The sequence below is a fragment of the Strix aluco genome, chromosome 19 (genome assembly GCF_031877795.1).
Source record: "Strix aluco isolate bStrAlu1 chromosome 19, bStrAlu1.hap1, whole genome shotgun sequence".
Taxonomy (NCBI): domain Eukaryota; kingdom Metazoa; phylum Chordata; class Aves; order Strigiformes; family Strigidae; genus Strix; species Strix aluco.
The window spans coordinates 4,046,925-4,060,534 of record NC_133949.1 but is presented as its reverse complement, the minus strand read 5'-3'; the positions used below and the strand labels follow the sequence as shown (position 1 = coordinate 4,060,534).

The 13,610-nt window shown below is 60.8% G+C and overlaps 2 protein-coding genes across 4 annotated transcripts; both read right to left on the bottom strand.

Moving 5' to 3' along the window:
• Window positions 1-47: 47 nt before the first annotated feature.
• Window positions 48-3,690, bottom strand: NSUN5 (NOP2/Sun RNA methyltransferase 5). Of its 2 annotated transcripts, none has more exons than XM_074844776.1 (10): window positions 3,551-3,690; window positions 3,285-3,407; window positions 3,037-3,211; window positions 2,851-2,959; window positions 2,399-2,537; window positions 1,868-1,983; window positions 1,313-1,491; window positions 1,025-1,229; window positions 785-937; window positions 48-577 (listed from the first exon to the last, which is right to left on the bottom strand). In XM_074844776.1, the coding sequence occupies exons 1-10, from the start codon at window positions 3,641-3,643 to the stop codon at window positions 472-474; spliced, it is 1,398 nt and encodes a 465-aa protein (XP_074700877.1). In that variant the 5' UTR covers window positions 3,644-3,690; the 3' UTR covers window positions 48-471. The 2 variants fall into 2 exon arrangements, with proteins under 2 accessions (XP_074700877.1, XP_074700878.1); XM_074844777.1 differs by having other exon boundaries at window positions 3,037-3,181.
• A 2,864-nt stretch (window positions 3,691-6,554) lies between these two features.
• TRIM50 (tripartite motif containing 50) lies at window positions 6,555-13,363 on the bottom strand. 2 transcript variants are annotated; one of them, XM_074844775.1, is made up of 7 exons: window positions 12,227-13,363; window positions 10,684-11,123; window positions 9,651-9,746; window positions 8,546-8,776; window positions 8,181-8,203; window positions 7,773-7,897; window positions 6,555-7,464 (listed from the first exon to the last, which is right to left on the bottom strand). In XM_074844775.1, exons 2-7 carry the CDS (start codon window positions 11,086-11,088, stop codon window positions 6,857-6,859), a joined length of 1,488 nt encoding a protein of 495 aa, XP_074700876.1. In that variant the 5' UTR covers window positions 11,089-11,123; window positions 12,227-13,363; the 3' UTR covers window positions 6,555-6,856. The 2 variants fall into 2 exon arrangements, with proteins under 2 accessions (XP_074700876.1, XP_074700875.1); XM_074844774.1 differs by lacking the exon at window positions 12,227-13,363 and having other exon boundaries at window positions 10,684-11,141.
• Window positions 13,364-13,610: the final 247 nt, after the last annotated feature.

Genomic DNA, 13,610 nt, shown 5'->3' with positions numbered 1-13,610 from the left:
TTTGCTTTGGTAATTTCAGGACAAGACTGCACAAACATGCTGGAAAAGACAGGGCAGAGAAAGAAACTTTAATCTGCTTCACCCTTACAGTCAAAGGCTTTTCTGAAACCCCACATCAGGCTGGAGTAAGGATTTTTAGGGGAGGGAACATGGTAAAATAACGCCCTTAATCCAGCTGGAGCACTCCAGCCCTGCAGGGTGCAGAAACGGTGGCTGTCTGCAGCCCTCCCAACGCCCCAGCCCAGGTCTGGCTCTGGGGACAAACCTTCAGCTGGGGGCTGGCTGCGAGGGCCAGTTCCCCCTCCCTGGCCCACGGGTGGCCCTGGGGCTGGCCCTCGGCGCAGGGGAGCAGGGTCTTAGACAATTCCACCATGGCTGCAGCTGGCACAAAGCTTTACTTGTGTTCAGGTGGCAGCGGAGGAGCGCTCCCTGCCAGCCCCAGCTGGCAGGTGCTGCCCTAAAAATGTTATTTCACTCCTTCACCCGCTGCTTTTTCCTCTTCCTCTTCCTGGGAGCTGCTCTGGGCTCCGTTGTCTCTCCGTGCTGCGGGTTCTGCTCAGCTGCTGCAGGCAGGGAGCTGCGGACAAGAGTGAACAGCCTAAGCTGTGCTCACCACAGCTCCTGCCCTCCGTGCCCGCTACAGCCAGACCCCTCCAACTTCCCTCCTCCTCACACCAGGAAGGCGACGCCCTCCCTCTGGGTGCCCCGGCAGCCCCAAGCCCACCCATGTTCCCCCCCAGAAGCTGCTGGAGACAGGCAGAGCCCCCCCAGGCCCTCCCCTCACCTGGGGGCAGCAGCCTCTTCCCCGCACCGCTCCAGGACAGCCACGAAGAAGCCGTGGGTGAGCGTGTCGGCAGGAGAGGCGCGGAGGCAGCTCTCCGCCCCGGGGAAGGCGGCGAGTCCTCGGCAGGGCCAGGAAGGGAAGGCGTTCACCAGCCTGCAGCGGGGACGAGGGTCAGTGCTGAGCCCCGCAGCACCCTGCGCTGCGTCCCCCCACACCCCCCCCACCCCGAGGCAAGCGCACCTGAAGGCTGAGCCGTGCTCCTGCAGCACCTCCTGCACCACGTCCTCATTCTCCTCCTGGTGCAGAGAGCAGGTGGAGTAGACGAGGCGGCGGAGAGCCGGGAAGCTCAGGGCATGGCTCAAGACCTTGCGCTGGAAACCAGCCAGCGCCTGCAGCCTCTCGGCGCTCGGGGCAGCCTCCTCCCTCAGCCCCCGGGTCACCATCCCTGCGGGGGGAGCAGCCGTCACCTGGGGCTGCAGGTGCCCAGAGCCCAGCTCCAGGTGGGGCAGCCGGAGCCCCGCGCGTTACCTGAGCCGCTGCAGGACGGGTCGAGGAGGATATAGGTCACCTTGCTGTAGCGGGGGTCTCCGGGATCCACGGTCAGGAAGTCCTGCTGGGCCAGCTGGAAGCCAGTGACGCCAGCCCGCATCAGCATGGTGTTCATGGTGGCCAGGCGCTTGGTGTCCACGTCAAAGGCAAAGATCTGGCTGAAAGCAGAGCGCGGTACCCGAGAGAGGTGTGAACGTCCCACCCAGCCCCAGGAACTGCGCTGACAGCAGTGGGATGCAACAGCAGCCCTAAACGGGCAGAGCCTGGGAGCTGCTCCCCCAGGAGCAGGGCAAGGGCAGAGAGCAGGGACAGGGGCTGGGAAGTCAACCCCTACGTGCCTTCACGTTCCCTCAAGCCCTTCCAATGGCTCAGCACTATCACTCAGAACCACCAGCCCACCTAGGGAGAAGTGGGTGGGCCAGGGTGACAGGCTGCACCTCTTCCTGCCACCTTTACCTTGTGTTCTCTGTGGGCTTGGGGGGAAAAGGGCCACCTGCAGCCCTTCCCTCCCCCAGCACACAAACCTGCCCTCACCCCTTGTTCTTCAGGATGGCAGCCAGGTGGCTGGTCTTGTTCCCAGGGGCAGCGCAGGCATCGATGACGTGGGAGCCGGCAGCAGGGGCGAGGAGGAAGGCAGGGAGGCAGCTGGCCTGCAAGAGGGCAAACTCCTGTGAGAGGTGGAGGCAGCAAGCACCCCTGGACCCTCCTCGGGGCACGGCTGACGCTGCAGGGTCACAGGAGCCACAGCACCACAGGGCCACGTCCACCACCACCATCCACCACTGGAAGCCTCTGCCCAGCGCACAGCCCCGCGCTCCTCCCGGCTTCTGGTCCCCAGCTCCCTGGGGGGGGGTTGCAGCCCAGTTCAGAGGAATTCATCCCATACCTACAGGCTAGGGAAGTAAAGCTGCAGGGGAGCCCCTTAGCTGCAGGCTGCATTCACGATTTCCACTTAAAGTGTTGCAGCAAAGCTGGCCCAAGCCCAGCCCCTGGCATGGAGGAACAGACTGACCCTCCACCCATGTCAGGAGTTTTCCCACCCCTGCAAACCTCCTGCTCCCCCACCTTGTCCTGCAGAATTATGTGTCCTGAAGTATACAGCAGGTTGTCGTGGAAGTCTGTCTGTGGAGGGAAAACCAGCAGCTCCGGGAGATGAAGATCCAACACGAATTTCTTCCCAGAGAGGGCCCTCAGTTCCTCCACACTGTCCATGAGGCACAGGAAGGATGAACACACACACAGTCGTGTTTCACCGCGCCCAAATTCAGAGCCCCCCCCCCCCCCCCCCCACCCCAGCCCAGGCACAGAACCTCCTTTGTCCCAGACCTCCTGTCCACTTTGGCCCCACGCAACACGTGGAGAGGTGGAAAGTAAGAGCAGGGAGTGACAGAGTGACAGAGACCCAACCTGTCCACTGCAAGCACCAAGCCCAACAGCCCTTCAAGCCGCAGGACCCCGTCCCAAGCCCTCGCCTCTCGCTGTCAGCCCAGACAAGGCGGGATGGCAGAGTCGCTCACCTGGCTGCCTTGCCCAGGTAGGAGTAGCCCTGGCGCTTGAAGAAGTCGATCACATCGTCCACACACGTCTTCAGGGTGTTGACTCGGACGTAGCGCGGGACCTGGGAGGCTGGGGGAGCCGCGGGGGTCAGACCCCCCCCACTGCGGCCAGCACGGGGCGACCACCCGGCCCCGAGGCCCACTCACCTCCGGGGCTCGCTGCCTGCGCCGGGGCCAGCAGATCCTCGTTGCGGCTCACCTTGTGCTGCACCTTCAGGCGGGCCAGCTCGGCCTCCAGCCGCGCCCGGTGCCGCCGGGCCAGCGCCTTCCAGCGGCCCCCGCACTGCAGGCCCTTGCCGAAGAGCAGGTCGTACACCAGCACCTGCGGGCCGCGGGTGAGCCCGGCCGCCCCGTGCGGGGCCCGGCCGCCAGGGGCCACCCCGCCCCCCCCTCACCTTCGCCAGCTGCGGCTGCAGCTTCTTCTCGGCCTGCAGCAGCGCGGCGCCGGCCAGCAGCTTCTCCAGCACGGGCGAGTAGCGGAGGGTCTGGGCCACCAGCGCGTACAGCTGCCGGACGTGCTGCGGGGCGGTCAGGGGCTGCGGTCACCGGCCCGCGCCCGCCGACGGCCCCCCTCGGGCCTCACCCCTCGGGCCTCCCCCTCCCACCTCGGGCCGCCCCCCTTCCCCTCCCCGGCCCCCCCATCCCGCCGGGCCCCGCGCACCGGGAAGCGGCTGTTGTAGACCAGGCTCTTGATGCCGCCCTGGCCGCGCTCCAGCCCCTCCAGGACGGCGGCGGCCGCGCTGTAGAGCGCCATGAGCCGCCCGGCCGCGTGCGCCGCCACTTCCGGCGGGGACAGGGAGAGTCCGGCCGCCAGGGGGCGCCGCGGGGCCGCCAACACCCCCCCGGGGGCGCGGCCTGGGCTGGGGCGAGGGGGCGGGCGGTGGGGCCAGGCCGGGGCCTGGGGGTCCCCGCCGGAGTGCGGGAGCTCGGCCGGAGTGATCCAGAGGAATGACCCTGGAAAATCATTTACTGACAGCAGCTTGTGATGATTTCTGAACAGAACCTCAGAACCATCTGGGTTGGAAAAGCCCTTGAAGCTCCTCCAGCCCCACCATGAACCTCACCCTGACCGTTCCCAACTCCACCAGATCCCTCAGCGCTGGGTCAACCCGACTCTTCAACCCCTCCAGGGATGGGGACTCCCCCCCTGCCCTGGGCAGCCCATTCCAACGCCCAACAGCCCCTTCTGCAAAGAAATCCTTCCTAAGAGCCAGTCTGACCCTGCCCTGGCGCAGCTTGAGGCCATTCCCTCTTGTCCTGGCGCTGGTTCCTTGGCTCAAGAGACTCATCCCCCCTCTCTGCACCCTCCTTTCAGGTAGCTGTAGAGGGCCATGAGGTCTCCCCTCAGTCTCCTCTTCTCCAGACTAAACCCCCCCAGTTCCCTCAGCCGCTCCCCATCAGACCTGTGCTCCAGACCCTGCACCAGCTCCGTTGCCCTTCTCTGGACACGCTCGAGTCATTCAATGGCCTTTTTGGAGTGAGGGGCCCAAAACTGAACCCACTCATCGAGGGGCGGCCTCACCAGTGCCGAGCACAGGGGTCAGATCCCTTCCCTGTCCCTGCTGGCCACGCTATGGCTGATACAAGCCAGGATGCCACTGGCCTTCAAATGTCTCCTGAGAATCCCGCTTGCCCAGACCATTCTGTGGATTCAGTGCAGCTTACCCGATAGTTTGGGGATTGGCTACGATAAGAAAGTAGCAGGTAGCCCTGGGGTATGAATTAAAAAGATAACTCACTGATAGCAGACTCAAAGCCCTCAGTGGGCGCTTGGGCAAACTTAAACATGAACAAAAGGACTCAGAGATGCTATGTAGGGAGGGTGATCTCACCGATTTAGGAAGAAGACACCTGGACTTTGCTTCACAGCGCACGCCCTGGAAAGAGCAGACAAGTGAGGATGACCACGTACTTCTTCCCTTGACCACCAAAGACCCTCACTCTATTTCTACTACACATGCTCAGACTATGCAAATGAGTTCTGAGAAATAATTATAATAATCATGCCTATTCCCCAAACTAATTGTAATAACCTGGCCTTTCCTAATGAATATGTATGATTTGGTGTAATAAATATTCGGCTACTTGCCAGAGACGGTGTGCAAGCTTTGTGAAGAAGTCCCCTTGCACCCTGGCCAGAATAAACATACCTGATTTAACCAAGTAATGAGTGCCAGGACAAGAGGGAATGGCCTCAAGCTGCGCCAGGGCAGGGTCAGACTGGCTCTTAGGAAGGATTTCTGTCCAGAAGGGGCTGTTGGGCGTTGGAATGGGCTGCCCAGGGCAGGGGGGGAGTCCCCATCCCTGGAGGGGTTGAAGAGTCGGGTTGAGCCAGCGCTGAGGGATCTGGTGGAGTTGGGAATGGTCAGGGTGAGGTTCATGGTGGGGCTGGAGGAGCTTCAAGGGCTTTTCCAACCCAGACAATTCTGATTCTGTGATTCTATAACTCTATCCGAGTTGTAGAGTTTGTTTCCACGCGTCAGAGCCGCCCGCAGCGCGGGGGAGAGCGGCGTGCGGGGGGGCCGCGGCCGTGCGGGAGCAGTGGGGCAGCCTGAGGCGTGAGGGCAGCGCCCACGGGCTGCTCTGGGAACCCGTCAGCCAGGCTCTGCTGTGGGGGCCTGTTAATGTCGTCCACGCGTGTTACCCCACGCGACGCCCTGCGGTTCGGTGGGGTAGTGGAGTTTTATTGGAGATTGTGGCATTGTTCGTGCTTAAATAAAACAAACGAGAGGAAAGCCCAGCCCTAGAAAGAACTTTGCTTCTGGGAAGCTTAGAGCTGTTCATGGACAATAAAGGATACCCCGAGTCAACCAAGGTAACAGCAGCATCCCAGCCCCTCTGACACGTCTCTGAAACCCTCCCAGCATCGTCTGGTGCCACAGATCAGTAGCTCTAGCAAGGCTGACTCTGGGGACACCCGGATCAATAGACAAGCAGCAAGAATGCTGCAAAACTAGAACCGCTTTGTGAAGTTTGACTCTGATTAGTAATCAGTAGTGTGGCTGCTAGTGATCAGTCAAGTCATCTTGTACCTAAACAAATGAAGGGTGTAAGAACCTGTGTAAAGGCACATTCAGATGCCCCAATTTGGTCGGGACACCTCATGCACCAGAATATTTACTCTAGTAATGGAATATTTTGTGTCCTAGCCTCTCCTAGTTGGTGTGGGCTTGTGAATGTTGGTGGCGAGCCCTGGGAACTCTTTGTGGTTAGTGGGAACAACTCGCCAAGGGGCCATGGGGGGCTGCTGCCGGGCTGTGTGCAGGGTCAGGCCGTGCTCCCCGCTGTGTTGGGGTGCACAGCCCGGCTCCCCTCACGCTGCCACGGCCCCAGGCACAGTGTCCCACCCGCTGGGCTGTGCGTGTGGTTCCCTGCACCACCTCACACCCCTGAGCAGCTGGAAGAGGCGCTGCCCGGGGCAGGCCAGCGTCCTCCTGCGGGAGGCTGACCTCTGCTGCCTCGCAAACAGCTCTCTGCAGCAGCTTTCTTGGCTCCCATTTTCCCCTCCTGGCAGCCCCTCGCAGCTCTGCAGAGCACTGCAGCTGCCCCCCCAGCTCTGGCTGCAGCCGGTTCCTCAGAGACATACCCGTGTTAGCCAGCAGCCAGCTCACCTAACACAAACTCTATTTATTCAGAGGAAAGACATGCCAATAAAGACCCTGGACGTTCACAGCTCACGCATTTCAGGCAGGCCCACCTTTCCATAGAGAGATCTTTCGCAGGCCAGCTGTGTTTTAGGCTTTTGGGTCAGCCTGCCAGATTGGGGATAGGGATTCAAAGGTCAAGGCTGACATTTTATGCTCTTAGAGGAGAGGGGAAGGACCCTCCTGTGCTGCTGAAGCTTACGCTGCAGTACCACAGCTTCCAGCTCAGGACAACGCCACACACAGCCTGACTCTCCTCTGCTGCAGGCCCCCGGGACTCAGCCGCAGCCCTTCCCAGCCACAGCCTCATCCCACCGCCCAGGCTACAGCTTCGTGGGTTCTTCTCGGGCGGGATGGTTGTAGGGCACCCGGGGGTGCCGGCTCGCGGCGGGTGCGGGCAGGATGATGGGGGGCGAGTAGGGCCCTCGCTCTGGCCAACACAGGTCCATGATGGGGTAGAGCTGGCCCTGGAACTCCGCCTGGAAGGTGTAGATGGGGCTGAGCTCGTCGGGGTTGTCGGCGTTGTAGAAGGTCAGCTCGCCCTTCTCGTAGTGCAGGTAGATGCCGATGCGCTGGGGCCGGGTGGTCAGCGGCAGAGTGGCCCGCGGGCTGCTGAAGGCCTCATAGACCTTCCCCTCCTTCAGGCCGATGAGCCACACGCCGTTCTCAGGAGATTTGCTGAGCTTCCCTTTGCGGCTGACTGTGCCCTTAATGATGCCCACGCGCCAGTGGTTCCTGGTGCCCACGATCACCTCCCAGTAGTGCTGGCCGCAGGAGAAGCCCTTGCAGGTGAGGATGCAGTTGCTGGAGTCAAAACGCTTGGGGTTGCTGTCCCGGCGCTGGTAGAGCCCACACTGCACCACCGTGTCGCCCTTGAAGAGCTCCAGGAGGGGATGTGCTGTCACCGGGTCCAGTTTCAGCATCTCTGGAGCTAGAAGGAAAGCAGACAGGTTCCAGGCATACTAGCAGGCAGTGGCCAGGCTCCAGGCAACCCCGGGAGCTGGCACAGCCAGGCAAGCTGGCACTGCTGAACTTGAAGCAGCTGGGGTGTTACGCCAGAGCAGGCTGCTACCAGCACGAGACACAGTCAGTCACTGCTCCCGGAGCTCTCCTGGGGGAGAGGAGCGCACAAGCAGAGAGCAAGACAGAGGCAGGGCCGCACAACGCTGGCTGGGCAGCCTGTGCCACGCACCAGGGAGCCGGAGCTCCCGGCACGCTGCCAGCGGGGCGGGTCGGTACCTGGCAGGACACGGCGGTGCAGGCGCTTCCACACAGTCATCTTGATGTCATCTTGGTGGAAACACGGCTTGAAGGACACGGGGCTAAAGATGCCATCGCCAGGGTGCAGGCTGGGGAGCTCTGACCTGGAAAGACACGGGCAGCCATGATGCAGGTGACGGGGATGGTGTGTGACCTGTTCTTACCTGGCTGCCCTGTATGACGGAGCCACTGGCATCTCACCAGCTGCTCTTGCCCTCTTCTGGGCTGAGTGCGTGGCTCTGGCCATGACTATCCATCACAACAGCAGTGTCCATGCGAGGCTGCCCCAGCAATGCTGAGAAGCCCGCTGGCCTGGGACCTCTAGCCCTGGTGCGGAGGCACTGTCATCCCCATCGATGCTGTTTGCTGCTGGGTCCCACCACTCACCTGAACTGGGAGGAGCCGTATTTCTGGAAAACACAAGAGAAAGAGAGAGTCGGTGGTGGGAGCCTGACAGAACAGCAGCTCCTCTGCATGGTCGCAGCTCCACACACCTGTGCCCTGGGATGGAGAGGCCAGGGCTCTCCTCTCCTGGGAGAGCTAAGGGCATCGCCTCTCATGGAGGACACGTCTCTCCCATCGGGAGAAGCCCTCGCTGGACAGAGGGCACCTACATCTTACTTCTCGTGGTGTCCCACCTATGCCTGAGGAGGGTTCCCACTGCCCAGGGCAGGGCTCAGGGCTATGGGCAATGTGCTGAGGGCGGGGGACCCTGGCTGACTGTCACTGCCTTCACTAGCGAGCGCACTCACCCGGATGAAATCAAGCTGGCTTTCGTTGCTGAGTGCCTCCAGGGAGCTCTGCATCTCCTTGAGCCTCTGCAGGGCGTCTGATGTCTGCTTGACCTGGGACTCAATGGAGGTGATGAGCTGGGCTGCCTTCCCCTCAATGCTCTCCAGGAAGGTGGCCTTCTCCTCATCGATGTACCTGTGCAGCTCCTGGAACTCCTTCCGGATCACCCACTTGAAGACATCTGCCTCGTTCTGCCAGGAGACAGCAGGCAGCTGCGCAGGGCTGCCTCGCTCCATCCCCTTCACCTGCTTTTTGGTTTCAGAGATGCCACCAGCAATGTCAACGTGTCCCACCAAGCTGCCCTCCACTGGCTTTCCAAATAAAAAGCAGCTCTGTACAGCAGGCTGGATCTTGTTTCATCCTGCTCACCACCACGCCACCTCTGCCTTACACCTCTCCTCCCTGAGATTTTTCTCTCCTGATGTCCCAACCAGCTACATCAGAGCCCTGAAAAAGCTCTTGGATCCCTCTGCTCCCAGGGAACCGCCTGTCTCCTGGGCCAAGGGGGAGAAAGTCCAGCTCCACTTTCATTTGGGTTGAGCCCTTCTGAGGAGCCCCAGTGGGAACCTTTAGCCTCAGAAGGGATGCCAGGAGGTCCCTTGGAGACATCTGCTGTGTGGGAAACAGATAGGCAGCTAAACCAGGCATAAGCTCGATGTGAAGCCAACGGCGTTGCTCTGACTGGGAAGCCTGCTCTGAGTGGGGTCCTTTCCACCTGTAATCTCCCATCTCCAAGGACATTCGGTCAAATCAGCTCTGACTGCTGCTCCTGCCAGGGCGCTCAGTGAGGGTTACATCACCCCTTCTGAAAACAGGGCTGTGCCACCGGAGAGGGCCACGTCACCCTTCCCAAAAACAGGTCCATGTTTAATCCCTGAGTTTTGTGGAGAACATGAACCTCAGGGAACAGGGTAGAGGGTAAGCCCTGTCTGCTAACCCAGGGAAGGGAGATGACAAGGAGTAGAGGCGGCAAGCTGGGGAGAACCAGGAGCAGAGGTTGCTCCAGGAGCTGTGTGGGACACAAAGGACACGGGGACACAGGCTCCATTGGCACATGGCACTCACTGCGATGCGGCTTTTGTTGTTGATGAGCTTGCTGAAGTGTTCATCCAGGTTCCTCTTGTACTGGTGGACATCGGTCAGCAGCACAGACAGCTCCTCCTGAAAAGACAGCACCTCTGTAGGAGGGACCTCTGTGGCAGCCTCCTCGATCCCAGGCAGTGCTTGTCAGCCCCCTGAGGAGCACATGGCCCTCCGAAGCCATGTTCTCCTAAGCTTTCACTAAGCTTTCACTAAGCTTCCTGGGGCCCTGCACATCCTGCTGATCTTTACTGTCTTGATCTAGAGGATTTGGGGTTGCCAGAGTCAGGAGAGTGCTCAGAGCATGGCCCCAGTCTGGATGCGGCTGACCAACCACTCTTGCCAGGAGCACCACGTCTCTGATCTCACTCCTGACCCTCCGTATCTCACACCCCGTGGTGGCTCCGCATCAGGCGAGCGGATGGCAAGCAGGTGGTGAGCAGCCACAAGCCAGCACCAGGCCAGTGGCACCCTCCTAGTGCTGGTGCCGGGAGCCTGGCCGGGGCAGGAGCACTTCGGGTGCCTCCTGCTCTTATCTCCGCGGGGCCAGGAGCGGAGGGGACGGGTGGCCCTGTGCTTTTCCATTCCTGGTGCTTTCATGTGATGCTGGGCAGTGGACGCCAGCTGTTTACTCTGCCTGGCTGGGGCTCCCGTTTCCCTGCCTCCCTCCTCTCCTGTGGCACCTCGCCTCAGCCCTTATCTCCAGACTCTTTTTGATGGTGTTTGGAAACAGTCTTGAAAGGCCCCACCGACACTCCCTGACCCCTGGCTCTCCCCACCGCAGTGCAGCCACTGAAACTGTGAGTCCTCTCAGCTGGGGACACACTTAGCCTGAGAAACAGCTGCTCCCCAGCCCAGGGACCCTGCCCCACATCTGGCTGTGCCATGGGGCCGTGCTCCCCACGCTGGTGGCATCATTTCCAGCCTGTTGCTTAAAGGAGAGGGGACATTTGGCCAGCAAGCACTGCAGGTGCCCTAACCCCGACCCCAGGAGCCGTGGCTGGCTCTGCCTGCCGACCTTCATCCGGCAGTACGCGGTAGAGATGGGGGTGATCTTGTGCTGGCGGTGGTTGCCAATGGTGCCGCACAGCCCGCAGATCACCTCTTGGTCAGCCTCGCAGAAGAGGCTGAGGGGGTTGTGGTGCGTTGGGCAGGACTCCGGGGTGGGCTCTGCCTCGCCCCGGCTCTGCAGCGCCTCGATGACACGGGCCAGCGTGACGTTGGGTGGTGAGGCGCTGCAGTCTACGGTTTGGCGGCACACGGGGCAGAGGAACTGCCCGTCCAGCTCTTCAGAGAGTGACACCACACAGGACTTGCAGTACGAATGCCCACACTGCAGCATCAGGGGCTCCTTGAAGACCTCCAAGCAGATGGGACAGAGTAGCTGGTCCTCCAGCTCGTTGATGCTCATCCTCCGAGCCATCCTGCCACCTTCCCACACAGCAGCACAGACGTGGCCTGGGAAACAAGGGTGAGAGATCAGCCCTGTTCCAAGAGCAAGATAAGCGGAGATGTGCGAAGCTGGAGCTCAGCACCTGGGGAAGGTGAAACAGAGAGGTACCTCCACCCCCCCCAGCAGCAGCACAGACAGCTGCAAACTCATCATTAGGCTCCACGCAAAGTCTGAGATGCTTATTTTAACCCACGATGGGTTTGGGCTCTGGAGATGTGAGACCACACCTGGCCACATCTGCTGGGTCTGCCTAAGGTATCGGAAGTGACCACCATCTGGGGCCTTTGCCTGGCAGGGGCGTCAGACTGCAGCCCACCTCAGAGGAGACCTGCCTGTGTGCCAGGGTGGAGGCAGAGAGAAGAGGGAATTTCTGCTGAAAAATTCCAGTATTGACCCTGGCCTGTATGAATTCCTGCAGATCTCTTTGGGCTCATTGTCCTAGTCATGGACATCCTCAGAAGGATTGGCATTAGCTCAAGTGATGCATCTAAGCAAAAGCAGAAGGAAATCATAAAAAGCACGTTTATCTAGGAGAAAGGGACAACCACCACACAGTAAACACCCATGAGGCTGGATTTGACTGATACAAGGGCTGGAAAGCTGAGGCACAGCATGCAGGGCTGCGGCTGCAGTTCACTCCCTTGAAACATGATGCGGTCTCTGGTGCCCGCAGCGCTCCACGCTTCTGGCCAGCACCCCCAAGAGACACAAGCCCAAATCCCAGCCTCTGCTCCAATCCCTGGGGCTGCATGTGGCCAGCCTATTTAACAGCTATAAGGTTCAAGCAGCGTTGCCTCCCCTGCAGTTTGCAGCACTGTGGGATATAACCACCAAGATCCTGGGCAAGTAAAAGACATGACCTGAAGTCAAAGAAAATAAACCTGAGGTCAAAGACTCTGTAATTTTCCCAGGGAAAGGGGAGGCTGTGACCTGAGCTTGACTTTTATTATACACTGCTATAGGAGCTTCATCAATCAAGAAAAGCTCACATGTCAGCCTGTGACCCATCAGACACTGTAGGACCCCATACGGGGGAACCAGCTCCAGCTGCTCCCTCTGCTCATACAGAAACACCTCCCAGAGACCCAGATAACAGCCTCTCGCTCACCACACCACTCGCGTCCTGCACAGCTTCCTCCTGGTCCCAGCTCGGGCTCCGCTCGTCCCAGCACACCAAGGCCAACTGACGTCCCTTGGCTTCTTCTGATCAAGCTGAAGATTTCGGCTTGGTTGAAGGGGCAGATGAGGCAGGTGGTGGGACTGGCTGCCCCTCGGCAGGACAGGGAGCCAAGCCTGCAGCCTCAGTCCTGCAAGGGATGTCCCTGCTTGCAGGAGAGAGGCCAGGCAGCCTCTTGTCCCCTTCGCCTGCTCTGAGGACGGCGTCACACCCCCACGAAGGGCTGCCCACCGCCCCACGGGTGCACACACATCATATGACTGTGTGGGCAGGAGCCTTGATAAGAGCTGGTGTTGTTTGCCTCCCTGAGTCCTGCTGGGGTTTCACTCATCTGCACTGCTTGGGACAGTGGAAACGTTTTCACCAAAACACTTTCTTTTTTGGTTGAAACAGTATTTTTCTTGTTTGGTGAAAACCTTTTTGGTTTTTTGGAAAAGACCAGACAGAAACCCAAAGCGTCGCTCCTCCAGCGCAGGGGAAGGCACGCGTGTGTTTTTGTCTGACTGGGCAAAAAATGGTTTTTCATATAATTATCCTTGGTTCACAGATGTGTTTGGCTTACAGCCACCACGGTGGCTTCCCTCTCAGCATCATGCAGGGAAAGCTGAGATGAGGAAGACCTCTTAGCCAGGAGGGCCCAGCTTTGGGGCAACCCTCCAGAGGCTGTGGGGTGCAGGAAGCGGAGTCAGAGGTTAAAGGATTAGCCCGGGGCTCCCACCTCTGCCTCACGCTTGAAGGCGTTGGGTCTTCAGTCTGCAGTAGAGCAGGAGGGTGCAGCACCCACACCCCAGGGGAGGCTGGCGGGTGAGGACAGGCAATGGGGATGTCCCTGCCTCGAAGGGGCCTTTCCTGCAGCCACGGGGGCTCCCCAGCCGAGGGCCCCCAGTCCACTGACTCAGCTCAGGGGAGTGGGCCCAGGCCCTGCGGCAGAATGCGGCCCCGGCCTGCGCGCAGACACGCCCGGCGGGACCACCCGGGTCTCCCCGAGAGAACAATGCCTGGAAGGGGCTGCTCTGCCCCGCAGGCCCGCTGGGAGCGGCGAAGCCGTGGCGAGGCAGCGGCCGCGGGCCCGGGCCAGGAGAAGGCAGCGGCGGCCTACAGCTCCCAGGGTGCACTGCGCGGCCGCACCGCCTCCAGCGCCCATTGGCCGGCGGCCGTACCGCCTCCAGCGCCCATTGGCCGGCGGCCGCAACGCCTCCAGCGCCCATTGGTCATCGGCCGCGCAGGGGCGGGTCCGTCCCCGAGAGGCGCCGGCGCGTGGTGCTGCAGCGGCAGCTTGGGATGGAGCCGCTCCTCGGAGCGTGATTGGCTGAAG

What these genes read in the sequence shown, in the direction of transcription:
- NSUN5 (XM_074844776.1), bottom strand. Translation starts at nt 3,643, where the DNA reads ATGGCGCTCTACAGCGCGGCCGCCGCCGTCCTGGAGGGGCTGGAGCGC. An exon ending in GCAGGCAGCGAGCCCCGGAG is followed by an intron (nt 2,960 to 3,036) that starts GTGAGTGGGCCT and finishes CGGCTCCCCCAG; the next exon opens with CCTCCCAGGTCCCGCGCTAC. An exon ending in TACCTGGGCAAGGCAGCCAG is followed by an intron (nt 2,538 to 2,850) that starts GTGAGCGACTCT and finishes CCTCATGGACAG; the next exon opens with TGTGGAGGAACTGAGGGCCC.
- TRIM50 (XM_074844775.1), bottom strand. Translation starts at nt 11,088, where the DNA reads ATGGCTCGGAGGATGAGCATCAACGAGCTGGAGGACCAGCTACTCTGT. An exon ending in GCCAGCTTGATTTCATCCGG is followed by an intron (nt 8,204 to 8,545) that starts GTGAGTGCGCTC and finishes TGTGTTTTCCAG; the next exon opens with AAATACGGCTCCTCCCAGTT. An exon ending in TACGGCTCCTCCCAGTTCAG is followed by an intron (nt 7,898 to 8,180) that starts GTGAGTGGTGGG and finishes GTGTCTTTCCAG; the next exon opens with GTCAGAGCTCCCCAGCCTGC.